At 49.0% G+C, this 26,402-nt stretch overlaps 12 protein-coding genes across 12 annotated transcripts; 5 read left to right on the plus strand and 7 right to left on the minus strand.

Annotated features, from left to right (window-relative positions):
* Window positions 1-687: 687 nt before the first annotated feature.
* On the minus strand, window positions 688-1,587 carry PENARI_c001G07725 (uncharacterized protein; the record flags this gene model as incomplete). The annotated part of the gene is made up of 1 exon (XM_022626743.1): window positions 688-1,587. One exon carries the CDS (start codon window positions 1,585-1,587, stop codon window positions 688-690), a length of 900 nt encoding a protein of 299 aa, XP_022493340.1.
* Window positions 1,588-1,681: 94 nt separating this feature from the next.
* Window positions 1,682-1,854, minus strand: PENARI_c001G00759 (uncharacterized protein; the record flags this gene model as incomplete). Its single annotated transcript, XM_022626185.1, has 2 exons — window positions 1,682-1,688; window positions 1,745-1,854. The coding sequence occupies 2 exons, from the start codon at window positions 1,852-1,854 to the stop codon at window positions 1,682-1,684; spliced, it is 117 nt and encodes a 38-aa protein (XP_022493293.1).
* Window positions 1,855-2,924: 1,070 nt separating this feature from the next.
* On the plus strand, window positions 2,925-4,231 carry PENARI_c001G11537 (sialidase family protein; the record flags this gene model as incomplete). The annotated part of the gene is made up of 4 exons (XM_022627035.1): window positions 2,925-3,460; window positions 3,516-3,632; window positions 3,684-3,732; window positions 3,800-4,231. 4 exons carry the CDS (start codon window positions 2,925-2,927, stop codon window positions 4,229-4,231), a joined length of 1,134 nt encoding a protein of 377 aa, XP_022493888.1.
* Window positions 4,232-5,133: 902 nt separating this feature from the next.
* Window positions 5,134-5,906, plus strand: PENARI_c001G01018 (uncharacterized protein; the record flags this gene model as incomplete). The annotated part of the gene is made up of 2 exons (XM_022626202.1): window positions 5,134-5,382; window positions 5,460-5,906. The coding sequence occupies 2 exons, from the start codon at window positions 5,134-5,136 to the stop codon at window positions 5,904-5,906; spliced, it is 696 nt and encodes a 231-aa protein (XP_022493958.1).
* A 571-nt stretch (window positions 5,907-6,477) lies between these two features.
* PENARI_c001G04923 (ABC transporter ATP-binding protein/permease) lies at window positions 6,478-9,688 on the plus strand (the record flags this gene model as incomplete). The annotated part of the gene is made up of 10 exons (XM_022626501.1): window positions 6,478-6,696; window positions 6,753-7,278; window positions 7,338-7,564; window positions 7,615-7,894; window positions 7,951-8,184; window positions 8,231-8,955; window positions 9,010-9,172; window positions 9,225-9,408; window positions 9,495-9,560; window positions 9,622-9,688. The coding sequence occupies 10 exons, from the start codon at window positions 6,478-6,480 to the stop codon at window positions 9,686-9,688; spliced, it is 2,691 nt and encodes an 896-aa protein (XP_022493799.1).
* A 114-nt stretch (window positions 9,689-9,802) lies between these two features.
* On the plus strand, window positions 9,803-11,570 carry PENARI_c001G02487 (uncharacterized protein; the record flags this gene model as incomplete). Its single annotated transcript, XM_022626312.1, has 6 exons — window positions 9,803-9,864; window positions 9,915-9,965; window positions 10,021-10,707; window positions 10,763-10,846; window positions 10,909-11,283; window positions 11,339-11,570. 6 exons carry the CDS (start codon window positions 9,803-9,805, stop codon window positions 11,568-11,570), a joined length of 1,491 nt encoding a protein of 496 aa, XP_022493835.1.
* Window positions 11,571-11,736: 166 nt separating this feature from the next.
* Window positions 11,737-12,780, minus strand: PENARI_c001G04616 (NADP-dependent oxidoreductase; the record flags this gene model as incomplete). The annotated part of the gene is made up of 1 exon (XM_022626480.1): window positions 11,737-12,780. The coding sequence occupies one exon, from the start codon at window positions 12,778-12,780 to the stop codon at window positions 11,737-11,739; it is 1,044 nt and encodes a 347-aa protein (XP_022494012.1).
* Window positions 12,781-13,264: 484 nt separating this feature from the next.
* Window positions 13,265-14,140, minus strand: PENARI_c001G09909 (peroxiredoxin-like family protein; the record flags this gene model as incomplete). Its single annotated transcript, XM_022626908.1, has 2 exons — window positions 13,265-13,744; window positions 13,874-14,140. 2 exons carry the CDS (start codon window positions 14,138-14,140, stop codon window positions 13,265-13,267), a joined length of 747 nt encoding a protein of 248 aa, XP_022493252.1.
* Window positions 14,141-15,296: 1,156 nt separating this feature from the next.
* On the plus strand, window positions 15,297-17,444 carry PENARI_c001G06962 (HET domain-containing protein; the record flags this gene model as incomplete). Its single annotated transcript, XM_022626678.1, has 1 exon — window positions 15,297-17,444. The coding sequence occupies one exon, from the start codon at window positions 15,297-15,299 to the stop codon at window positions 17,442-17,444; it is 2,148 nt and encodes a 715-aa protein (XP_022493741.1).
* A 559-nt stretch (window positions 17,445-18,003) lies between these two features.
* Window positions 18,004-20,702, minus strand: PENARI_c001G06052 (beta-glucosidase; the record flags this gene model as incomplete). The annotated part of the gene is made up of 3 exons (XM_022626612.1): window positions 18,004-20,297; window positions 20,350-20,587; window positions 20,643-20,702. 3 exons carry the CDS (start codon window positions 20,700-20,702, stop codon window positions 18,004-18,006), a joined length of 2,592 nt encoding a protein of 863 aa, XP_022493341.1.
* Window positions 20,703-22,956: 2,254 nt separating this feature from the next.
* PENARI_c001G11552 (bZIP transcription factor) lies at window positions 22,957-23,913 on the minus strand (the record flags this gene model as incomplete). The annotated part of the gene is made up of 1 exon (XM_022627036.1): window positions 22,957-23,913. The coding sequence occupies one exon, from the start codon at window positions 23,911-23,913 to the stop codon at window positions 22,957-22,959; it is 957 nt and encodes a 318-aa protein (XP_022493848.1).
* A 1,351-nt stretch (window positions 23,914-25,264) lies between these two features.
* PENARI_c001G03141 (uncharacterized protein) lies at window positions 25,265-26,281 on the minus strand (the record flags this gene model as incomplete). The annotated part of the gene is made up of 1 exon (XM_022626360.1): window positions 25,265-26,281. One exon carries the CDS (start codon window positions 26,279-26,281, stop codon window positions 25,265-25,267), a length of 1,017 nt encoding a protein of 338 aa, XP_022493967.1.
* Between the last annotated feature and the right edge of the window lie 121 nt (window positions 26,282-26,402).

Here is a 26,402-nt window from a genome sequence, read left to right on the forward strand (position 1 = left end):
AGTCTGGTCCCTCGCCACCAAGATGAACAATCAAATTCCGCTCACCGTATTGTACTTCAACTCCTTTATTAGTGGGACTTTGACCCTTGAGGCCACGAAACCCTGGCTATTTGACCGAGATAAGGCGTTGTGATGAACGGATGGGCTAAACAAAAGTTCTAGGCGGGACCCGCCAGTTTGGGACCAGTCTTGGCCGTTTTGATCTATCACGCGCTAAATGTTTAGGACTTGTGTAATTTTATACATGTACATTTTTCATAGGGCTCAGTGGTATCTACAGAGACCTTTCTTTTTGGCAGGTTCTCCATGCTCATATAAAGTACCGATTTTAGTCGGGGTGAAAATTAACTAATATTATCGGAAAAAGCAAAAACAACGGCAACGTGTGCCGACCGAAGGATGTCCTCGGCCCCAACGGATTTCCCATTTGCGCGCAGGTGGGCTGTTGGCCATTTAGCACTTTTTAGGTCACTCCTTAGTGAACATGTTAGCTTCATCGGAATAGTTGGCCTGGTTTAACACCCTAATGGATCACGAAAGGCGCTTGTGAAATAAAGATAATCAAGAGATACAGCAGGTGCATTGGAACGAAGTGGTTCGTTGGATGATGGCCTAACTAATACAAAATTGGTATCAAGTTCACAACGCTACATAATATCATAAGCATCAAGTCCGTAGATTCATATCTCAGGAGAAGAACAATTCATCATCCTTGTTCACTTCACCAGCTTCGTAGCTTGGAGGGGGGAAATTGGGGGTATCTTCATGATCTGGACTTGTGCCATCATCGCCATCATACTGCGTCACAATAATCGTGGGTATAGCTCTCTCTGTTTGAAGTTGCCAAATGGTGGCCGGGCATGGAAGCTCGATGGTAGAGACCACCGTTGTCTGACAAGACAACTCGGCGGCCACGGCAACAACAGGTGGAGATTCAAGTGTTATAACAGCTGCCTCCTCTTTCTTCTCGGTGGCTGCGAGCTCGGATCTTGGTGATATCGTTTTGAGATGGCCAAAGACGGTTTCGAGCCTTTCGTAGCAGAAAGTCATGCGAGTCTCTTTCTTAAGGGCATTTTGACAGTCGCGACGCTTCCAGTTTTTGCGCTCTTTTAGTGTAAGACCGCCAATTTTGCTGCTCTGACGCCACAGTGGATCTACAAATGAGGAAAGATCGTTGGCGGCAGATTCAGCCTCGGCGATGGTAGAATTAATCCATTCGCCTTCAATTTCGCCCAATGCATGCAGCTTTTCATTTCGCAACTCTGCTGTCTGTTTCACAACACATTTGATCCGGCCGGATGCCTCCCATAGTCCCGCGATATGCTCTTCTGGTGATAAGGTTGGTTCTGCGATGGTGGGTCGATTCGAGGACTTGACAACTGCTGAGGGCGACTCGAGGTCGGGGCTTGAAGAAGAGCTCTCTGATGACGAGGAGCTGATTGATTGCGAGTAGTATCTTGATGTTAGGGGTTGAGAAGACCGCGGCGAGTTCGATTGAGATCGTGGTGATGGTGATGAATCTTGTTTGTCTATTTGGCCTTGTCGTACTGTGTCCTTCTTCGTTGAGTTTTGGATACGAGCAGCCATGTGGAGTCTGTCTGCAGATTCATTCCATCTCGTCGCCGACCGGTATAGGATCCCTTTGACCGATTGCTGACACCGATCCTTTGAACAGTACCACTTATCCGCTGATTTATGCCATATCTCCATTGTTGATTGATGACACCGGTCTTTTGATTCATACCACACGCCTGACGAGCGGTTGATGAGATTTGTTTTTGATTGTTGCCATTTCATGGTGGACTGCTGCTGCCTTGGCTCAACTGGTCGGTTTGCAAAATCTGTCGAGCCCATCTTGAAATAGAAAGGGCCTGGTTTTTGAGGCGAACTGTCTCAATCTCAATGTCTCGAAAATGTGCTGGATGGGAGCAAATAAAAATCCCGAAGGTGACAGTGAGTAAGAATGAGATGGAAATTCGAGAAGTAAGGCACAACTATATAAGTTGGGATTCGCAATATTTTAGGCCCCAATTTTTGAATTTGATATTCCACAGGGCTTAGCCACGAAGCTTGCTGCTTCTTTGTGGCCGTTTACCGTAACCACGTTGCTAACAGGCTGATCATGGCGGCATTGGAAGGGTGGAAGGCTGTGTGCTGACAGGCCGCAGCATTGTTGGTTGCATATGATTGGCCTTTCCGTATATCCTTTAGGCGCTACGCTAAATTTGGCTGTGGGGTTGGGGGCCAAACTGCCCACGAGGCTTTGCTGCGCCAAAAATTGCACTTTGTCCAACTCAAACCTTTTGAAGCAACTTCGCGAACTGGGTTGTGTGAGGTTCTAATTTTGAATGTCGTGCTTGTGGATAACCCTCACCCGCCGGGCCTCAACCACGAATATGGAAAATGACTACCTATTTCGCTTCTTTCTTTTCTTGTCAGACACTGGAGCCAAACTTTCTTATTAAAGCTTCAAAATTTTGTCTGTGGGCATGTCAGTGTGCAGATGTTCCAGGATGGGAGTATACCTCAACCTTGCGCCTTGTTCACAGCCCACTCCAACCCTATAGAGCACATATTACAACTCACAACTTGCCAAGAGAACAGACTCGCCCGTTTAATCTGCGAGAGGGGTATCGAATTCACACGTGACTTTCGGAAAGTTTGTTCCTAGAAAGTTTCGTCATTTCCTCGGATATACTACGGCGGGCGCGATTGATGGAAATTCCTCACGGCACTTGGCTTGTGGAAACAGCCTCAACTTAGTCCAAAATGAGGACAATTCCGGCGGGATAGCCCCATAGTATGATTTTCCGCATAGAATTGAATTAACATGCAATATTCCACTGTACCAGACTATAAAAGCAGCGTTATGGTGCTGCTACGACCTGGCATACCAATTAACTCGCAAGTACAATTGGCCAACAATGAAGATTCCACAGATCCTTGCGTTTGCTGCTGCTGCTACAGCAGTCAGTATTCCACGCTCTGAGAGCTCACCTTCCCCAGTCACAAACGTAACTATCTTTACACCACCCTCCGACTACAACATCCCACGTACGCTCTACCCCCGCAATGAGCAACTTCCCAATGGTGATATTCTTGCAACATGGGAGAACTATTCCCCAGAGCCGCCGCTGGTCTACTTCCCTATCTACCGCTCTAAGGATCACGGAAAGACTTGGACGGAGATTTCCAAGGTCCAGGATACTGCGAACGGATTTGGACTGCGTTACCAGCCGTTCCTATATTACCTTCCGGAGCGAGTTGGTTCATTCAAGAAAGGCACCCTGCTGCTAGCAGGTAGTAGTATCCCCACAGATCTCTCGTCTACCAACATTGATTTGTACGCATCGAATGACGATGGCGTGACATGGAAGTTTGTCAGCCACATTGCGGCCGGAGGAGAGGCAGAGCCGGTGAATGGATTGACCCCTGTGTGGGAGCCGTTCCTCCTTGCTCAGTGAGTTTCACAATGCTGTGATTGGACTGTGGATATCTAGCTAACTGTTTTATAGCCAGGGCAAGTTGATCTGCTATTACTCCGATCAGCGAGACAACGCAACATACGGACAAAAGATGGTTCACCAGGTCTCTACTGATTTGAAGAAATGGGGACCTGTTGTAGACGATGTGTAAGGGCACACTCTCCGATTGTTATAAAACTATCGCTGACGGTTATGTAGTGCGGAATCGACTTACACTGATCGACCAGGAATGCCAGTTGTGACCAAGGTATGTTCATTTCTACCGCATTCAACAATACAACCAGTTCTATATTCAATGAAACTGACCACTGCAGCTCCCGAACGGCAAATACTTCTACATCTACGAATACGGCTCCTTCTTCGGCACTTCAAGCTACTCCTTCCCTCTTTACTACAAGATCTCATCCAACCCTGAAGACTTCCTCTCAATCGAGGGCCAGCGCCTTGTCGTCTCCAGTGGCACTAAGCCGACGTCCTCACCATACATCGTGTGGACAAAATATGGCGGCAAGAACGGCACCCTCATTGCCAGCTCCGGTACCCAGAGTTCTCTATTTATTAACAAGGCTCTGGGTGAAGGCGAATGGACTGAAATTGCGTCGCCTGAGGAGCATGGTTACACGAGGGCGTTGCGTGTCCTTGAAGAGGATGGCGGTCGCTACCTGATGGTGCATTCGGCAGGCGTGTTGTCTGGCACTGCTAACCGGGTCTCGGAGAGCATTATCGATCTAAAGAAGGTCTTATAACTTTCCCCAAAAGGCTCGCGACTTATTGTGAAAATGACGCCCTGAGCACTGAAGCTGTCAAAAGGAGTTTCTGTATGTCGTGGATTGGCTACGAGGGAAATGATCCAAGCAGCAAGACTTGGGTGTAATCTTATGTTCTACTCAAGTCCTTGATAGATTTCGTGGGTCTGTTATGAGAAGCATAATATAATGGTCTCGAATTATGTGTACCTTGGTATATAATCTAAACGTAAAACAAAGTGTGCCAGCCTTCTAACCTCAGTCAAGCCCAATGTGGAGTAAAATGCTCAAAAGTTCAACGCGATAACCCATATATCGCAATCAAATTTTTCCACTATGGGCACATCAACCCAATAAACTCTTCCATTTCACGCTTTACCCGAAATAATACAACAATCCGAGCCCGAAACTGAGCCTTGTGGGGGCGAAACCGCTCTCAATTGCTACTTCGCTTTGCTTCTTTGCCGATACCGAAGCTCTTGCTTAGACTTAAACTCGCATGTTCAGACAGAATCAAAATGCCACCTCGTCTGACCCACCGAAAATCAACAACTGGGTGTCTTCGGTGCAAAGCGCGGAAGGTCAAGGCAAGCTTTAGTTCCCCCTGGTATCATCACATCCACACTCACAGTCTCTAGTGCGATGAACTACGCCCAATTTGCGGTCATTGTGGACGTCACTCGGTGGCATGTGAATGGCCATCATTGACACCTCGCATATATAATGCAAATAAGCCTACGTCAAAGGCAATCTCAAGGCGTGACGCTCAGGCCAACCCAAACCCCGGCCTGCCATCCCCAGAGCTTGGGGGCGATGCGCATCCTTGAGATGCGCCTGATTCATCAATGGGTCACAGAAACATGTAACACGATGATTCCGCTCAGGTGGAATCAGTCCGCAAAATGTGGGGTGTGTCAGTGCCACAGCTGGCATTCGAATATGAGCCACTTCTGCACGCTTTATTAGCTTTGGGCGCAGCCCATCGAGCTACTTTATTACCGCAAGAAGTCAGCTCGCTTCGCCCAGTCTATCATGGATACTTTGATTCTGCTATCCGCCGACACCGCCCTGTGACAGCAAATCTGGATAAGAACGTCACTGAAGCAGTCTGCATGAATACTGTGCTCCTTCATATACGCCCTCTTCCTCCGGTCGGAGCCCGGCGGCACCATATGATACCCCAGTTATGTGGCTAACTTTGGCCCATGGCATCCGAACAGTACTAAAGATCGTCTATGATCAGCTGATCACAAATAATTCGCCCCTATGCCCCTTGCTTCTAGCCCAGCCCGCAATCTGGAAGAGTGCCGATCGCACCCAGCGGGTCTACAATGGACCTATGAAGCCATTACAGTTCCTGCTTCACTACCGCCAAGAAGATGACCGCATGGACAGTGCAGCATTCGCTGTTTATGAAGAGGGCGTCGCATATTTGGAAAGGTTCTACATTGATGTACAAAAAGGGCAGCCCGATCATGTACTCCGGCGCATGTTCAGTGGCTTCCCTCCGGTCGTTCCTCGGACCTTCATTGGTTTTGTTGCTGAGAGAAGGCCGCCTGCACTGGTTATCTTGGCTTATCTTTGTGCCCTGGTCAAGGAATTTGAGGATATATGCTGGCTTCCTGGGATCCCTGAGCGAGAGGTACAAGGCATTAGTAGTATCATCCCTGTTTAGTGGAAGTGCATGATGATTTGGCCTCTACACGTTATATCTACAGGGATGGCATATGGCGAGGAGGTGTCAATACCTATGACCAATGTGCTTGTATCATGAAAATTCCCTTGCTCACAGCGAAAGTTGATTTGTATATAGACTTGTCTTTTCAGTGTGATAGTAATCCAAGAATATAGACCATTATGTCAGGCAAGTCCCTCTCAACAATAATTGGGTAGTCCATTTCATAGATTCCAATTAAACAACGTTTCCCCAGTATAAAGAAATAAATTTTAAGGCGTTCTAAGGCCTCCCATTTTACCTAGAGTAAATGGGCCTGATGACTCAATTGCTGCATAAACCTCATTTCGTGACCACTAAGCATTCACGGGTATGAATTCCGTCAAAATCAACAAATCTCAAGTATGTAACATTAGGGATGAGTCGGGTCGAGTCACGGTGAGTCAAGGGTCTCGGCCCGTCTTGTTTAGGCACCAGCGATCTCCCGCCTCCACCTTGACCCTTTCCCGTTCACTTAAGCCTCACGTTAGCTCCTGGGTGGCTTTCAAGGTTTTATCTCTCTCATTCCATTATGTTGGATCATCCCTGCTCAGCGGCCGTAGAGGATGTCTTCGGCCCAACTGTAGCTCCGTCTTGTCTTCATGGCTTCGATTTCACCCTCCTGTTCGAGGAAAGCATCCTCACTCTTGTCCCAATTGGCCTTGTTTGTTTGGCCGCGTCTTTTCGCGCTTGGAAGCTCCGTCATGCGTCTGAAAAGGTCAATCGGTCATGGCTGTACGCTGCGAAGGAGGTGCGTAACCGATGTAGTTTCATCCCACATTCCGTACGCTAACAAACCCTGCGTAGCTGTCTTGGCTGTTCTACACCGCGTGCCATGTTTCGTTGCTGATCATTTTATTTCAACTGGATACTCCCAAAACGAGAGCGACCATAGGCACAACACTTGTGACCGTGCTCACTTCTCTCTTTTTGCTTTTCTTCTCTCATCTTGAGCACCTTCGCTCAATACGGCCATCAACAATCCTCAATGTCTTCCTCGGCTTTACCTTGCTATTTGACCTTGCACGCCTCCGTACTCTTTATTTCATGTCCAACCAAACTGTGACTAGTTTGTTTGCTGTCAGCTGGGTGATCAAAGCAATCATTTTGGTTTTCGAAGCGACAGAAAAAAGACAGTTGCTCAAGAAGGCATATGAAAACAGCCCGATCGAATCAACCAGTGGTGTTATTAATCGAGCGCTATTCTGGTGGCTGAGAGACCTCCTTTGGCGAGGGTCAAAGACCACTTTAACAGTGGATAGCTTACCCTCTCTAGACGATGACCTCAAGAATGCCTCGAATTCTCAATCCCTCTTTGAAAGATGGGATAAAGGTGAGATTTGGATTGCATCCGGTAGCCCAAAAAGCCAAAGTATTGACATGATCTTTTAGCCGACAAATACCGTTCAAACGCACTTCTGTGGACCTTTGTCTCACATTACAAATGGGCGTTCCTGGAAGGTGTTATTCCTCGGCTTGCGTATACAGGATTTTGCTTCGCGCAGCCTTTCCTCGTGGAGCGCGTCCTTGATTTTATGACTGAACCGGAGCATGTCAACTCAACCAACTACGCATATGGGCTCATCGGCGCCTATGCTATTGTGTACATCGGCATCGCAGTATGCAGTTTCCTGAAAATACACGGGCCCTCGCTGATAATATTATCTAGGTATCATATGCTGCCTATGAACACAAAACCTTCCGTGTTATCACTATGGTCCGGGGAAGCTTGGTAACAATGATCTTCGAGAAAACACTGCGGATGAGCACATCTGCTGTTTCAGATGCCGCGGCTATTACCTTGATGAGCACTGACATTGAGCGCATTGGATTTGGCCTAGTAGATATGCATGAGACATACTCAAACATCACAGAGGTCGCATTGGCTTTGTGGTTGCTGGCAAGACTCTTGAACATTGCAACAATCGCATCTACGGTGGTAGTTGTCAGTAAGTGGATTACCACTCCTTTCTTGGGCAATTTAGACTAACTCAATTCCTAACAGTATGTCTCATTGCTGGTATCCCTTTGGCGGTGGTTTCAGGTAATGCGCAGGGAACATGGCTTGAAGCTGTCGAAGAGCGCGTGGCGGTCACCTCAAAGGTCCTCGGGGTAATGAAGAACATCAAGATGACAGGCCTTACAGAGACCATCTCCAGAAGCCTTCGAGATCTGCGAGCTGCGGAAATTGAGGCTTCATTTATGTTCCGACTCCTTGGAGTTATAAGGCTCACACTTGGTATGCGCCCGCTTCTACTACAAGTATTTACGTGCTAACGTTTCAGGCTATGCCTCTACTACCCTGGCGCCCGTGTTTGGCTTTGGTGCCTACATACTACTTGCCCAGGCCAACGACACAGCTACTCTAACCAACGGCGTGGCGTTTTCTGCACTGACTCTATTTGCTTTATTGGATCAACCAATGGTCTCTATCGTGGATGGCTCGGAGGACTTTATGGCAGTTGTCAATTGTTTCCAGCGGATTCAAAAACATTTGCTAGAGACAGAAAGAAATGACTACCGATTAAAGCACAGATCATATCAACACAGCGCGCCCCCTCTGATCGAAGTTGATTCCTTGGCCCAGAGCCAGAGCAATGAACCTTGCGCTATCATCCGAAACTTGTCTGCAGCCTGGTCAATTGACGATGAGCCCGTGTTGAAAGACTTGAACATTGACATCCAAGCCTCAAAGATTACAATGATTGTTGGGCCAGTCGGATGCGGAAAATCCACTTTCTTGAAAACCCTCATGGGAGAGATCCCAGAATGCTCTGGCTCAATTTCGACCAGCTTCACCAATGCTGCATATTGTAACCAATCACCATGGATTACATTCGGAACTCTCCAGGAAAATATTGTTGGGGCATCACCATGGGACCGAACTCGGTACGACCAGGTTATTCAGTCCTGCGCTTTGCAGGTCGACCTTCAACAGCTTCCTATGGGTGATCAGACCAAAGTTGGTGTTCGTGGATCTCGACTGAGTGGTGGGCAACAAATGCGTGTCGTATGTTTTCCATTCATATATTTCTATGAGCATCGAGTAACACAGCTTGTCTAGGCACTTGCACGGGCGCTCTATTCAAATGCGCCGATTCTCATTTTGGATGATGTTTTAACGGGTTTGGATCGTGAGACGGAGAAAAATATTCTGGAGATCGTCTTTTCTCAACATGGTTCTATCAAGCAGTCCCATCAAACAGTAATTATGGCGACCAATTCGGGTAGGGTCTTTCTTTTTTATGCGTGAAGGAGGTTAATCTAATACTTTCACAGCTCATCATCTCGCCTATGCGGACCATATCATCGCTCTCGATGAGAATGGAAGACTTCTCGAGCATGGGTCTTATAGCGAGCTCGTCAGCGCCCAGGGCTATGTCAGTACCCTGTCTGAAAGTTCTCACACAGCCAGCACCACCCGAGCCCCGGATATCGTGCTCGATGACGAAACCCTCCAAGGGTTAGACTTAGACGATGAGAGCAAAGAGGATTCAAGTCGAAGAACAGGCGATTTGACTGTCTATCTATATTATTTCGAAAACATAGGTTGGCCACTTCTGTCACTGTTCCTTATATGCTGTCTCCTATTCGTCCTGGGTCTCAGCTTTCCACGTCAGTTCTGCAAATTATCTAGCTCGATGATATTCGTTTACCGCTAACTTCAATTATAGAGATATGGCTGCAGTGGTGGACTCGTGCGAATGAGCAACACCCAAATGCACATGTTTGGTATTGGCTAAGTGTGTATGCTGCACTTGGCTTTTTCTCGCTTTTGACTACTTTCCTTGGCACATGGTATATTGATCAACTTTTTCATTGTGTTGGCATGTTTAACGTTGTATAGGATTCTCACCATGATTATTCAGCCCAAGACAGCTCGCCGGTTCCATGAGATTCTTCTTCGTACAACAATGGGGTAAGAGTGCATCGACTCTGCCGAGTCTCCGTTATTGACAGTTTATCCAGAGCAACAACTTCATTCTTAACCTCGACGGATATTGGAAATACCACAAACAGGTCAGAATGCTATTTTGAAAACGGTTATTACCCTGCTAATGTAGATTCAATGCAGATTCAGCCAAGACCTTGAATTGATTGACGAAGAGTTGCCTGAAACTCTGGAGCTCACAGTCAATACCGCTCTCTGCTGTATTATCGAAGGATTCCTTGTCTTTGTTGGATCATCTTACGTCACAGCGGCGCTGATCCCATTTTGCGTCCTGGTAGTTTACTACGTGGCAAAGTTCTACGTCAAGACCTCTCGTCAGCTGCGGCTCTTGGGAATTGAATCAAAGGCACCCCTTTTCTCCCAGTTCCTGGAGGTCCTGGGTGGACTCTCAAGCATTCGAGCCTATGGCTGGAGCAAGGAGTACCAGCGCCGCAATTTGATTGCTTTGGATGCCTCGCAGCGCCCTTCATACATGCTATATTGCATCCAGCGCTGGATAGGTCTTGTTTTGGACCTGGTAGTGGCATTCATCGCCGTTGCTGTCATTTCAGTTGCAATTTCTATGAGAGGAAGCCCGTCCATGAACCTGTTGGGCATTGCACTCTTCAACATCGTCAATTTCAGTGGTACTTTGCAGACATTTGTGACACGCTGGATTGGACTGGAAACCTCCATTGGTGCTGTCTCTAGAATTCGCTCCTATGTGCAACATGCCACAACTGAGGATTTGGATGCTGAATCAGAGGCGCTTCCTGAAGACTGGCCTCGACAAGGTAGTGTTGAACTTTCTGGCCTTTCAGCCTCCTATGAGTAAGTACCTCGATATATCTGCCGGCATTTTTGTCTCATACTGATAACCTCTTAGTGCTTTCTCGGATCCAGTACTCAAAGACATCAGTCTTAACATCCTTCCTGGTGAAAAGGTAGCTCTGTGTGGTAGGACTGGAAGGTTTGTACACCTTGAAACAGACAAATCTGGACCATTGAATAACAATACTGACGTCTGATTAGTGGCAAATCATCCCTTGTTTCAGCACTCCTGCGGATACTTGAGCTCAGCAAAGGCACCATTCGCATAGATGGTATAGACATTTCAAAAGTTTCAAGATCCCACGTGCGATCTAGAATCAACATCATCCCCCAGCAGCCATTCTTCCTCCATGGCAGCGTTCGGCTAAACGCCAATCCTGAGTCCAGTGTGGATGACGAACAGATCATTGATTCTCTTCAAGCGGTCAATTTATGGTCCTACATTAAGTCAAAAGGCGGCTTAGATATCGACATGTCCGATGATCTTCTTTCCCACGGACAGCAGCAACTCTTCTGTCTTGCGCGCGCACTGTGCAAGTCAAGCAGTATTGTCATTATGGATGAGGCAACTAGCAGGTATGTCCAAGAAGCAGAATAACGCTGCTGTACCTATTACTAATTCATCCACTAGTGTGGATTCGGAGACAGACACACTAATGCAAACGGTCATTCGGTCTCACTTCAAGGGCCAGACTCTTATTGCTATTGCGCACAAACTGCATACAATTTTGGATTTTGACAAGGTTGCTCTCATAGAAAAGGGTCAGGTTGTGGAATTTGATACACCGCAGGCTCTTCTATCAAGGGAAGGTTCGGCGTTCAGGGCTTTGTTTAATAGCTTTCATAAGGGCTCCAAGGAATAGCCAGGGTGTACATAGTATATACAGACTTTCAGGTCACTGTTACTCGCTCTGTGGCAGAAATGGCGTGTCTTAAAGCAATTCTAATGCTAAGATACAATGGATATTGATCTTCCTCTTATTTGATATGGGCAACCCTTTATGTAGAAAAATGATGATTTCTTCAAGTTCAAACTGTAAGCACAACCTTCCCCCGACCCTCAAATCTCCCATTAGCAAAATCATAAGCCTCCCTAACGGACTCAATAGGAAAGGTAGCAGCAACGAAAGAGCGCAAGGCACCAGACTCAGCCAAAACAGCCAACGCACTCAAAACCTCCCCTCCCCCCTCAACAATAAAGAACAACGCGTTAACACCCTCCTTCCCGTCACACAATCCACGCTTCTGATGCTCAGCAACGAAATCAAAACTCGCAGAATCAACCGAAATCAACACCCCATCTCCCTTAATGAACCCCCAGCACTTAGAAAGCACCTCACCACCCACACAGTCAACAATAACATCAAACACACCATTCTCACCCTCAAGATCCCCATATTCAACAACCTCATCAGCCCCCAACCCACGCAGGAACTCTCCATTCCGCACATTCGAACTACTAGCCGCAACGACATGCACACCAGCACTAGCAGCAAGCTGTACCAGATAAATCCCCACACCACCGGAAGCCCCGGTAATCAACACACGCTTAGAAGACGTATTTCTTTCCTTCTCAGATCCAAAAGTCGGCACAGAAATACCCGCATGCCGGAAAAGCGCCTCATAAGCCGTCAACGCACTAAGCGGCAAAGCAGCCGCCTCCTCCCATCCCAACACACGCGGTTTGCGCGCAACCTCATCAACAGAGACAATGGCGTATTCAGCCCATGTCGAGGCACGGTTTGTGTTTGCCATGCCGAAGACTTCGTCTCCGATTTTGAAATTGTGGGGTGGGGAAGGAGATGAGGATGTACTGCCGTCACTTTCGAAAACGGCTGCCACTGTACCTGAGAAATCGTGGCCCGGGATTGTATATTGTTGGTGGTAATATTCGGGCCAGGTGAGCATGTCTCTTATTATTGTTGTTGCTTTTATTTTGATTAGGAGGTCGGTTGGGGATTTAGGTTTCGGGATTGGGATTTTGTCGTTTGTTAAGGATTTTGATGGGGCCGGGTTTGTTGGGGAGTAGGGGGGTTCGGTTTTTGGTGCTGGGTTTATGCGGATGGCTTGCATTTTGGAGGATTTGGTCTTTTGTTTGGACTGGGTGGTGGATATGGGGTGGGGAGTGGACTTTATAGTTGGAGGTGAGGTTGGGTTTGGTTGATAGGCTATCTGGTGGAGAGGTGGAGAGGTGGAGACTCGGGGTCTGGCGGGTATAGCCGTGAATTGCATCATTGATCACGGCATCGGGATCTATAAGAACTGCGACGGGAAGATATTGTTGAGCATCTAGCCTGCATCATTGAGAATAGGGCGTTACCAACCAGTTCATGAAATGGAAAGTTGGTATTAATGAAGGTAACTTATGCCTCCATCTTTACACGATTTTTGACTTTCACTGGATACGACTAATAACCTATGTGCAGAAGCAAACAGAGATCGAGATGCCACGGTGTAGTGTACTATTGAAAATTTGTCTCTTGGGAATTCAGATATTCGTTGTAAAGCTCAGCTCTTCCTACAGGATGATGTCCACAATCGCAACAGTGAAGGCCTTCTAAGCCTTCTGGGGTTGACCGTGTCCATCTGGATCGAGGATCCACGCTAATTCTGATATTTCAGTGTGGTCACGCGTGGTCTTCATCCGGTGACACCATGTTATCCGTTTTTCTTCTCCTTTCAGTTCGAAGAGAAACTCCCCACCGTTCTGCCTGTGATCACCCCCCTTCGTCGCCAGTCCGCTGGGAATCTTTTTCATAGCCTGCATAAGTGACCCAGCGACGATATGCATCAGGCTCTTGCGGATGTACTCTGGACGTGGTCCGAGGGCTGTAGAAGTGACCAATCTCAGATCCTCATACAGTCTGCGTGTCGGATCGGAGAAAATAGGGAATGGACACCCCGTTTCGGCTACATAGGCATCAATCAAGCCTGGGTCGCCGCAGCCGACAATGACGATGGACGTGTGGACCGACAGATGCGACAAGAAATCAGGTTTTATGGTCTCCGAAAGGGCGCGAATGTATTCTTGGCAGCTCTTTCGTGGTGAACGATGTTAATGAAATTGTACCTCAGCAATCGCTTTGCGGTCTTCTTCGAGAAAATTTGGCAGGACAGAATGACCAGCTAGCCGAGTGAATAACAATTAGATATTAAAAAAGCTTACCCCACAGAAGAAATGCCTAACGAAGATAACTAGCACACGGCAAGCCGCATCGGGTCCACTGTAGAGGCTCTTGAATGGATGCGTCTTGCCATTACGATCAAGCACCGTGTGGTTCTCAACCTTACGTTGAATACCCATCGATGGCAGCTCGTCGTTGGTGGAATTCACGTGGTCGGGCGCTGACAATCGATTGACATTACCACTGGTATTATCATTTGAGGCTGCTGTAGTCTCTAGGGCAGGAACCGCATTTCCTTCGCTCGCCATCACGTTGTGAAATTCCAATAATCCTGATGTAAAGAGATTTGGGTGAGAGATGTCTCGCAAGATTGAAACTTGATAAGCAGCCCCTAAGTCACCCCTCGATTGTAAAATACGCTAGATGATGTCAGTGTCACGGGATGAACAGCACCCTCGTATCTCACGCAACCAATAATTAGAATGGGAAAAAGAACATTAAGAGAAAATTAGAAAAGACATACAGCAGACCAAGACTATGCCCAATATCGTGTTTGCTGTACCCCTTGTAGGGTCTGTCACAGCAGTAACCAAGGCCCCATTTCAGTCCAATGTTTATTGAGACGTCCATGGGGACCTACCCAGGTACTCTACTCTGCCAATCACAGCGCCAGCCCGTATTGCGGTGTTTGAATGATCCGCCGCCAATGTACCTACTTACTGTACACACCGGATTTTAGGCCGCGCGAGATATCCTTCCCTTTCCGTTTTAGTGCTCACCCCTTGTCCGCTTTTTGCTCACTCGGGTTCCAGCTCAGGCGGACCCGTCAAAAGTTCAACGGGACCTGTGAAAATGATGACTAATAACGGGTCCTGGCTTTGTGCAGGTCCCGCTCAGCTTTTATGCCTCAATTTTATCAATTTATGTTGATTTTTATATAAATTATTAAAGGTTTCGACCCACTTAAATCTATACACTACTAAAACGCACTATATCCTAATACATCACAATATACACATGTTATTGCTTTTATGTCTAAGTTCTAAGAGGGTGTAAAAGGATCCGATCAAAATAGCTTTCCTTAGTATAAATTGTAAACCAACAAAGCAATATTTAGTGATTTGAAGGGTCATGCGGAAAATCAACAAAGAAAGTGAGTGTTGAGATTCATGGCTTCTCCAGGCATGAAATGCCTGCTCCGCCAATTTAAGTCATATTTTTCTCACCAAGCTTATCCCCTACGCTGTCTAACTCTCTCCATCTCTACATATTCATGATATAGAAGTACCAGTCCAACCGAGTGCAATAGAATCACATTCTAATTCAGTGATTGAAATAATTAGCCGACCACTTTAGTCATAATGCAGGGATTGCATGTTTGCTTTTTCAATTTTTTCCCTCCCGCAGTCACCATCAGCATCAACTAACTACACGCAATGGGCATAAGCACGAATCCTGAATGTAATGGCCGTCACTGGATTCCTCAGAGTCGGATTTAGCCGTTTCTGGCGCTTTATTTTCCATACGGTCTGGGGTATTTTCCTCAGTTTATTTCCCTGGATAGGTTTGCTGGCCATTAGCCCCCTGGTTGTCTTATTTTCCATCTACTCAATCTGGTGGACCTATAAAAACCATTGGCGACCCAAACTCCGACGTAAATTTGGTCGGTCCAAATTCAGCGACGCCCGTGATGACGAAGGGAATCTCCTCTGCGACCGCTGTGCAGCCATCGATCTCGAGACCGCGTTTCAGCCCCGGCAGCCTGGGGAACACCTCGAGCATGGTCGCTTTCTGCTTCATCTCAACCCGAGTCGTGAATGGCCGATTGAGGAATGCCGATTCTGTCAGCTTCTCGAGGCTTCCCGGGTTGATGAGTCATGGTATTCGGATTCCCGAGGGTATGATTTGGTCTCGACGCCTATCTCTCAATCCGTATGGGATGATCGTTCTGGATCCCGCATCACAGAACATGTGGAAGCGGTGGTGCTTAATGCGGTCCATTCCGGGTCATCCAACCGGGGATGGGTCTCAATGAGTCCAACATGGCAAAAGCATGTCAAGGGCGTTATAGGTGTCACTAATAGCTCCCCACCCGATCAACACCATCCTTTTCATATGAGGGATATGCGTGGGCCACGAGCGGATTTCGACCATGTCAGAGGGTGGATTGAGCTATGCTGCGGATTTCATGACGAATGTCGCTTGCTGCATCAAGGAAATAGTATGCCGCTTCGGTTGATCGACTGTGAGACGCGTCGGTTGCTCGTGGCCCAGGAAGGGATGGAATACGCTGCTCTCAGCTATGTCTTGGGCTCCACCACAGGCTCAGGCCACACAGAATTCGCCAACGTACTTCCAGATGACATTCCAAAAGTGCTTATTGATGCAATGGAGGTCGCCCAACAGCTTCAGACTCGATGGTTGTGGATAGATCAATATTGTATCAATCAGTTCGATGAGGTTGAATTCCAAAGCGAGCTCAGTCGCATGCATTTGATCTACCAGGGGGCCAAATTCACCATCATCGCCGCAGTGGGTGACGCAACCCAGGGACTTCTTGGGACGAGCTCAACCCCAAGGGCCCAAAATCAAGTTCAATCGAGCCTGCTCTACCAAGGAAAGAGGCTCAGTCTTTCTCTTCCGAGTCCACGGACTCGAGTGGCCAATTCCATCTGGATGACTCGCGGCTGGACCTACCAGGAAGCCGCACTGTCTCGTCGATGTATTTACTTCACCCAACAGGAAATCTATTTCGAGTGTCGCATCGCCACGTGGCGAGAGAGCATTTCCGAGCCTGTCGAATGGATCGATCCCTCGACGAAACAGATCTTTAAACCTAGCCACGGCTTTCCCGAACACGTCGATCTATACACGGCTCGCAACCTCTCCTATCCGAACGATGCGCTCAACGCCTTCCGCGGAGTTCTCAAACATCTCATCTCTCAAAGTCAGCGAACTCCATTACTTCACCACTGGGGCGTCGAGATCTACCCCCTGAACGACCGACCGGGCCAGTATGCGCCTGACCTTCTCTGGTCCCACTATTCTGAGTCCACACTCAGTTCCGCAAGAGTTGACCCCGAACTCCGACGTCGGAGCGCATTTCCCAGTTGGTCGTGGTTGGGATGGAACAAACGAACCGGGCTCTTCTACGCGTCTTTTTATTCGAGTCTCCGGATCATGGCTCAATGCTGGGCCGAGACCAAACACGGCTCGTTGATTTCGTTTGATTCCGAGGAGAATGTCAGGTTTATGACCCAGACGGTCGATGACTTCTCAACCATCCTCCACGTCGAGGCCCCCGTTCTTGATATGGTGGTTTCCACCACGCACGGAAACCGCTTGGAGATCAGGGGGTATCCCGATGAGGAGGTTATTATCACCAATCCCTGGATGAGCACAGACATGGTCCTCGATCACTGCATGGGCGTGGTGGTAGGCATGGAAGGGCCAGTACAGGCTATCGTGGGGAACAACCAGGGACCACGGGCTTATATTTTGTTGGTCGAGCAGCAAGTGAATGGCCTATGTCGACGGATTGGCTTGGCAAAATGCTATGGTCTTGAACCATTAATCGATTATGTACCGAGGACTAAACTACGTCTTGGTTGAGTGTTCTGATCACCCTATGCTGAGATCGCTCAGTGAGCATAACCCCGAGCACCCTCATAAAGCAGCGGCACCTAATCGGGCAAGTCGCACCCGCGGCTTAAAATCCGGTATATACAGCGACCTACTTATGTGCATTTGAGACTTTATAATGGCCTTGCCTCGCACCTTCTGCGCAATATCCCCAGTTTCTTGGGTTTGTTTAGATGCTTCGTATCGTTTTGTCGCGAAATTAAAGCCATCATATGAAACATTCCTCTGATAATTAGGGAGCGACTCTTAAATACATTCCGGTTGAATCTCACTGGGCTAATGTTGATAGCCGCGCGTCGCATCACTTATCACGACATCTGGATTTATGGGAGTTTATGGTCTGAAGAGCTTTGAAGGACTTGGATAAAACGTGGGTTCATTAATGACCGGAATAGTCACAGAAGGCATGGATCTAAAGCTATGTGCAAAAAGAAAGCAATGGCTATACAACCTGAAATAAGGGACTAATGTGGCATGTCCTCCTGTTTGCGTTGCAAAATAGGAATTGGAAAAAGAGAAAGAAAAAGAATTACTGCACAGAGGGCAGCGCGGCCGAGAGAGGCAGCTTACGGGACGAGTTACCGACATGCACCGTCTTCTGGGCGTCGGAGATAACCCAGTTCTGCGAGGCGACGTCCCAGTTGGACAGATCGCGACGGGTCAAGGTGGTGGTCCACTGCACAAGCTGGCCAGGGGCAATGGTGACTCGGTCAAACTGGCGCAGGACCTTGGCAGGGTCATCCTCGCCGCCGAGGGAGACGTAGAGCTGAGGAACCTCGTCGCCGGTGACGGAACCGGTGTTGGTGATTGTGGCGGTCACCTGGAAGAGATCCTCGAAGAGACCTGGGTTACCACCGTCCTGGCCGCTGGCGGGAAGGAGATCTTGGGGAGAGCCATCAGTAGCACCCTCGGGGAGGTAGTCCTTGGAGTCCATGCCATAGTCGGGGTCGCCGGATGAGGCACGGAGATCGGTGGAGTTCAACCAGGGGTAGAGGTACTGGGTGACACGGTGGAGACCCTCGGGGTAGAGGTTGTCAGAGGCGCTCTCAGCCTCGCCGAGGACGGGGGCCTTGTCGCTCTTGCCAGTAGTGGGGTTGTATGGGGTGGGAGTCAATGGGGTGACCTTCAGGTCGGAGAACTCGAAGCTGGTGTAACTCAGACCATAGCCGAACTCATAGATGGGCTCAGTGTTGTCCTTGTCGAAACGACGGTAATCGATGAAGACACCATCGTCGAAGTTGTCCTGGGGAGCGCCGTCACCGTTGTTGGGAACGGTGAGGATAGCAGGGCCGTAGTCCTTGCGAGTCTTACCCCAGGTGAAGGGAGTCTTACCACCGGGATTGATGCGGCCATAAAGAACATCAACCAGACTGCGGCCAGACTCCTGACCGGGCAGACCAGCCCAGAGGATGGCAGTGATGTTGTCATTGTCATACCAGTCGCTGATCAGGACAGCGGCAGTGCTGTGAATGACAACAATGGTGTTGTTGCAATTCTGAGTAGCGGTCTTGATAACCTCCTCGCCGTTCTTCCACAAGGTAAGGTTCTTACGGTCACCCTCATTGCCATCGACGTTGATGTAGCCCTCGCCAGAGTCAGCGTTGACGAAAACGAGAGCAACTGAAGCCTGGGAAGCAAGTGCAGCCATCTCAGTGAGAGCCCAGTTATCAGTGACGGCAAATACATTAGTCTGACCGTTGCTATAGTCAAGCACTTCGTTCTGGATAGCCTGCTCGGGAGTGATCAGGTAAGGGAAATTGGCAGTTCCACTACCCCAGCCCATGGCCAGAGTTCCGTTATCACAGCCACGGTCACTGCAGCCATTGGCACCGTAAGCGTTGGAGCCAGCATCCTCTCCCAGAATGGCGATGAACTTCTCATCGTGTGTCAGAGGCAAAGCACCACGCTGGTTCTTGAGAAGGACAGTGCTGTCGGAACCAATCTTGCGAATGACCTGGGCGTGATCACGCTGAACGTTGACACGCTCGTTGAGCTTGACGTAGTTCTCGCTGACTATGAAGTGTTCGAAGCCATACTCATCGCGAGTCCAGGAGCTGAAGTTGGGAGGAGTGCGGAAGCGGTCACGGCCAACCTTGTAGTAGGCAGCCATGATACGGACGGCCATGTCATCAACACGCCATTCAGGAACGGTGCCGTTCAGAACGGAGATAGTCAGGTTGGTACCCCAGTAGGAGTAAGGGCTACCGAGGTAAACATCACCGGGCATGGACATATCCAGACCGGCCAAAGCTGACTCAACACCGCTGTGGTGCGCACCCCAGTCGCTCATGACAAAGCCCTGGAAGCCGAGCTCACCCTTGAGCAGCTTGTTCAGGGTGTAACTGTTGGCACAGCCGTAGCTGTTGTTGATCTGGTTGTAAGAACACATGATAGAGCCAACACCAGCACGGATGGCATCAACAAAGGGCCACAGATAGAGCTCGTGCATAGTCTTGTCGTCGATGTTGGAGCTAACACTCTGGCTGATGTTGTATCCGTAGCCCTGGGCCTCGCCAGACTGACGGAAGTGCTCCTGCTCGTTTCCAATGTAATGCTTGGCGCAAGCAATGACACCAGCATCCTGCATACCCTTGATGGTCTCGGCCATCATCACACCAGTGAGGACGGGATCGGGAGCGAAACCCTCCCAGTTACGACCTCCATCGGGGTACTTGCCAATTGGACCGGCAACAGGGCCCAATTGCACATCCACACCCTTGTCGCGGTGCTCTTCACCCATAGCCATACCGCGTTGGTAGGCAAGGCGCTTGTCCCAGGTGGCGGCGACATTGACACCGGCGGGGAACCCAGAGTTGTAATCACCTGTTGTTTAACTAGTCGGTGCACTGCCAAGCAGAGAGAAAGGAGGCCATACTGTCGCGCACACCCAGAGGTGAATCCTGCATACACATTCCCCACATTCCCAGTCGGGGGATGCCACCAGTCTCACCGACACATCGCTCTTGCTCCCAACCAGCACCGGTTGTCAAGTTGACTTTCTCGGCAAGTGTGAGGTTGGAAACGAAGTCAACGGCGCGCTTGTAGGCCTCAGACCAGTCGCCCTCGCCGGTCATCCATGGTGAAGGGTAGTATGGGGGAGAATAGGCCAGGGGCTACGCGAATTGAATTAGCATCGTCTTTCAAATTGGACCTGGACGCGTCACTTACATTGGCACTGGCCACTGAGGCAGAAGCCAAAGCGGCCACCTCTAACCACCCGAACTTCATTGTTGTTGGGGTAAGTGGAGGGTGAGATTTTGAAGAAAGGACCGATGTGCAGCATAACGGCGGGGGAATCTCCGATTTAAATGTAACAATTTACTAGGGGCAGGGTCAATCATAGCTCCAAAAAAAAAGTGTGGAGTAATCAAGGGATCGACACGGAGACTGCGCGAGGCATGCACTATAGTATGCACTATACTGGTCACTCACGCCACTTATTGGCTCTGAGTCCTGAACTGTTTAACCGGTCCTTGAAAGGGGAACAGGGACAAAAGCAAAAGTGGCTGGTATTGAAGGGAGGAAAGGAGTCAACAATCACCCCTTTGGATACCTACATGGTACATCCCTAGCACAACCACGCACCGGCCTTCCGTTATAGGCATGCAATACAGTACCATACTGCGAGAGAATGGCCGTCTAAACTTCGGCTCATACCACCTCGTCTCGATCTTCTCCGCTAATTCTCCGTCCCTTCTTAGAGGTCTGACAGCTCAGGAACCTGGCCATCATTGGTTCCCCTATCTTCCCTTCCGGAACATCGGCATCGATATTTCATATTTTGACCCTTAGCAATCATTACACTAGCACCCCTAACCAGCACACAGCCAAGCCAGATCCCGATCTTACGGCAGTGATTATCCGGGAGGCTTGAGCATGGCTGCGATCTCCGTTTATACTTCCCGATTGGGAAACTCCTATGTCATTGCGGAGAAACACGATCTCATTTTCTGCTATATACGCTTGTTGCTGTGGTTTATGTCTATTCTAGGTTATATACCAGCCTATGGTGGTGTTTCGTTAACTACAAATAGGAAGTATACTGATTGTTTGTTGTTTCCAACATTGTCAAACCACGGATGCCGTCAGCCAAGCCCCTTCGCTACCGTGGAGAGCATGGGGAAATGCGGGGCCATCCCCAGTCACTGCACTCCAGATGTCTTGCGCGATTAATTTGCCCTCATTCACTCTACTACTACGTCCTGCACTGTACTACTTGGCTGAGCTGGCACATCCCCATACGGAGTCGCCCGCTCAACTCGGGCTGATCCAAGTCTTGGCTGGCTCGGCACGCTCATCGGGCCAGTAAGTATACAGTATCATGGCCTGTGTCTGCAAGTCCCTGGACCCCAGAACACTTTTCTTGTTTGAAGTCGGTCTCCCCTTCACCGAGATTCCTCCCCCCCACGCTACATTACGCAGTCATCTCACGAAATGCCGGATCCCCGGCTTCTACGACTACAGTACCATGCCACTACAATGTAACCAGGCCCAAGCGATCGGTGCTAGCCTCCACTACCCACTAATTGTATACACGTACTCCAAACCCCGCGGCTAAACGCTATAAACCACTCATGAAATCGTCGGCCCGACAAGTTACTGTAATCGGAAGTTCTTTCGGATGTGCTTTGAGAGTGGGTGGGGGGCGTCTCCAGACCGAATGTTCCTACACGCACTAGCGCACTAAATTTCGCGGAGTGCAGCAGTGCCGGGATTGGTCTGGGGAATGAAAACTGGAGATAAAAATTTGGTCCGAGGTATTCCCCCGGAACTTACTGCCCGAAATATGGAGAAAATTACGGGTAATATGCTGATCCCTGCCTGAATGCACCGGCGAAGCAGTCAGATTTGCCTGTATTCCGGCTAATCGTCGGTGAAACGGTGTGATCTTGTCGCGGGTGTTGAAAGACCTTTTCCGGGGAGTTGGACTCGGCAATCCGGGGGGGCTCGTGCGGGTTTGTGGGATGCTTGGGTTCTTTTCGCTGGGGCTCTTGTGAATTGCTATTTGCTATTATTCAACTTCTATATTCTGAGACTGTTTAAACAAGGAAATGTGTAGTGCTCTTGCATCATTGATGCCTGGCTACAGTCGATCTCTATCCCTAAAGCATCGGCTTCGGTCTCTGGTTTAGACCTGCAATCTTGGCGCGGGGTCATGCCGAGAAGGAAGTAATGACATGCACGTTTTAGTGTGAATTGATCCCGCATTTGTAGGACAATGTGGATCTCACCACTGACAAGCCGTGCATCGGACCGTGGCCTCAATCCGGGCCCTTGCGGCGTGGCGTTGGTCCAGGCTCGGCAATGCTTCTAGTTGGGGGTGACGCCCTCGGGTAGGAGTAGTATTCAGTGCAGTCGTCGCACCTTGGCGGCCGCTGTGGCACATCTTTCACCGGTATTCCAGAATGGACTGGTCAGATGATATGTTGAATCTCCATCTCAGATGCCGATGGTAGCAATTTGCGTAAGATAAAAACCGAGATCATACGTCGTGGCTAATTTCATCTAGCACTTGGAACAGAACAGAATTCTGAACTCTGCAGCCAGTGCCATTTGCGCCGGCCCGGAATCCAGACCAGGTTCTGCGCCGGATCTCTTCCAGGTCTAATCCTTTGGTGTTGTACCGGTTGATCATTTCATCCGCGATGCCACAGAGTGTCGAATTGAGAAGGTCATCTTCTGTTGCTGCCACCATTTCTTGTCCATTAGGGCTGCATCCGCATAAATCGGGATCTCCAATTTTTGGCTCATGACTGGACAGTTCGGTTGACTTTGGGTTTTCTGTTGCTTTTGACCCACAGGCGCTATTACTGGCTATCGGTCCATAGGCACTCTTGCTAGCGGTTGGGCCACAGGCATTGCTGGAGGTTGTTGAGCCATAAGCGCTGTTGCTGCTGGTTGGAACATAGGAGTTGCTGGAAGTTCGTCCACAGGCATTATTTCTAGCCTGTGGCCCACGAACACTGTTGCTAGCTGTCGTCCCGCACGAGCCATTGCTGGCTGCCGGCCCACAGACACTACCGCAGGAAGATGACTGTTGCTCAGTTGGTTCCGTCTTCACCTGGTTATCATAGACACGAGGTATCGCCACAGGCAGCGTGGGGCCAGAGCCACAACGTGCCGGGGAATCCAAACCCTCTCGTCGCTGAGCAGCAGGAATGGCAATCTTTTGAGTGGTGTTCTCTCTTTGCTCGACCACCTGCAAATATTGCTGCACAGAAGCATTCGAGACACCCAGTGATGCAAGGAGAGTTTTTAAATGTCTGTTCTCGGCTTCTACCTTTTGCACAGCCAGTCGATACTCGATGTCCCTTTGTTGGGCTTGAGTCTCGTTGACAGATAAACGCTGCTCTAGCTCCTTCACATACTGCTGTTTTCGGGCTCGGCTCTTGCGCTGGTTGTCCCTTACGCGCGCGAGGCGGTCGACATCCTTTCTCATAATTAGAATTGTCGGTAGGTTGCAGATATCTATTCTGGGAGATACTAACCCTTCGATCGTGCGCTTCTTCCATCGTCTTAAGCTTTTATCAGTTACTGTAGTGCAGTGGCCTCTTGAGGGGTGTGGAGCACAGCTGGGTTGTCAAACTCGCCCCATGTGAATTTCATCAGGCCAGTTCTGTCATCACGACAATCATTTGAAGATCATCTCTCGGCAGCCTGCAAGTTGGGAGGGATGACGCGTCTCGCCTTCTGGGTTTTAACGTTTTTTGGGTTGTGTCACGTGATCGTGCTTAGCGCTCCTTCCTAAGTGGGCTATTCCAACATGGGAATAGCTACATCTGCACGATGATACTGGTGACGCGAGCTCCGCTAGCTCCGCACGCCGGTGCCCTGAAACGACATGTAGAAAAAAAAAAACAAAGAATGGTAACCGAAAAGCAATTATTGGATACAGGCGTAAGGTGCATAAGAATTGAAGGTTTGCATGGCCCGGATGTTGAGATGAGGGATAGGATATGGAGGAATGGCAGTGTATGCCTGCAATTCTGTAATAATGGAGATGTCTAAGAAGTCTAAGATAAACCCTGACTGGAAGTGTGCTGTACATGCTTCTCAAAGGTCCACGTTACCGAATGGCTCGTGTGTCTCAGGGAGGAGGAGCATGATACATATTGATCAAGGAATAAAGTAATTCACAAGCAAGTCGCAGACACAAATAAACTGGACACAAGTGAACTGGACACCCCAAATACTGTAGTAAATGCGATGAGGACTATGAAAGATTCCTCGCTGGTCTGAATACGCGAAACCACCCCCTTGTTCAATCTAACGGATGTGATCGCTTGTGAGAATTGCATAGTCATATCTCATGTCCGCGTAGAATGTTCCCAAAAAGTGCAATGTATTTGAAGGAAAATAAAATCACCCAAATCATTAGTAGTTTCCATCATGTATCTTCAACACCAGCTCCTCAAAAGAATCCCCTACTAATGCATCCTTCAAGTGCTCTCTCAAACCGGACTTAGTACAACGCAGCCTCATCTTCCGCAAGCTCCGCACGCCATGGCCGTGAAACGAGCAAAAGCGTGACACAGACACGTGAGATTGTAAACACTAGCAGCCACTAGGAGCATTTCTTGGCAAGAGAATAGACGAACCAGCGTCCAGATCTGAGAGAAGTTTGGCAGTGGGAAGCCAGCGAAGGTTTGCGGGCAGCCCACGCAGGGTAATAACCCCTTCATTCACTTCGCTCCTAGTTTCAGGGCAATCCATACTGACAGTTTGAAGAAACAAGTTGAAATGCGATTGGGATAGTGAATACAAATTCATTTCCATCTCCAACTATGTATTTACTGGACTAAACCATTCCAACGGTTCGAATCCTTCAACTCAAGCAACTCCCAAACATCCTGCTCTTTCAGCCAATCTTCAAATCCGGTCCGTTGCCCATAAGACTTCAGCTGAGCAGGCTCAACAACATTCTCAATCCCAGCACAGTAGCCATATTCATCAATGAAGGCCGGGCCACCAAGAACCTCAAGCGGGATACCCGTCTTCTCATGCATCTCCTGAACAGTCATTTGAATCAAATTGACCTGTTTCCCCAGAGCACGAGACCATACAGCCATAATTTCCTCGACCGTAAGATAGTCGTCATAAGCCAAAAGCTTCATCCCCGACGCCTCGTCTTCAACCAAAGCCCGGACAAAATGACCAGTCGACTGGGCAGTGTCAATGATAGGCATGCGCATTTCCTTTCTCGCCGGCAGTGCAGCAACAAACTCCCCACTATCCGCCTGGAACTTCGGGTACAGGAAAGGATTGGTGATATAAGCACCAATATAGATGAATGATGTCTTCTTCGCCAACTCCACCTTCTGATTCTCGATGTAGTTGACGATGTGGGCTTTCGTCTCCCAGTGGTTTGAATCAGAGTATTTTCCACCGGACGCAGCTTTCATAGGACCCAACGCGGAGTACACGAGTCTTTCCAATGTTGGAATTGTCGCAGCAACATTGACTGCATTTTCTCCGTGGGTGACTTCCGCCTCGTAACCCTGCTTGACGCTGGTCACAGCATCAGCGCCTGAGGCCAGGGCTTTCCGGTAAGGTTGCCAAAAATCGGTGTTGAGGAAGATGGCGTGTGCGCCGGCGAATGCTCGGCGGAGGGAATCTTCGTTGTTGAGATCTGCTTCGACTAGGTCACCACCTAGCTGGGCTAACTCTTGTGCTTTCTCGGAAGATGGATTGCGCGTGAGGCATCGGACGTGCCAGTTGGGTAGAGCGAGGAATGTGCGGGCAACTGATGATCCTTGGGTGCCGGTTGCGCCAACAATTGCAATGATTTTCTTGGAGGTAAAGGACATTTTGATCTGAGGCTGTATAAAGATGTGCTGATTTAGATGAGCAGGATTCTTTGTTCAATTTGAGTGAGATACAGGCGCCAATTTATATGTTTGAGCTCATTTCAACAATGGGGATCATTCC

This window comes from Penicillium arizonense (genome assembly GCF_001773325.1).
Source record: "Penicillium arizonense strain CBS 141311 chromosome Unknown PENARI_contig001, whole genome shotgun sequence".
NCBI lineage: Eukaryota > Fungi > Ascomycota > Eurotiomycetes > Eurotiales > Aspergillaceae > Penicillium > Penicillium arizonense.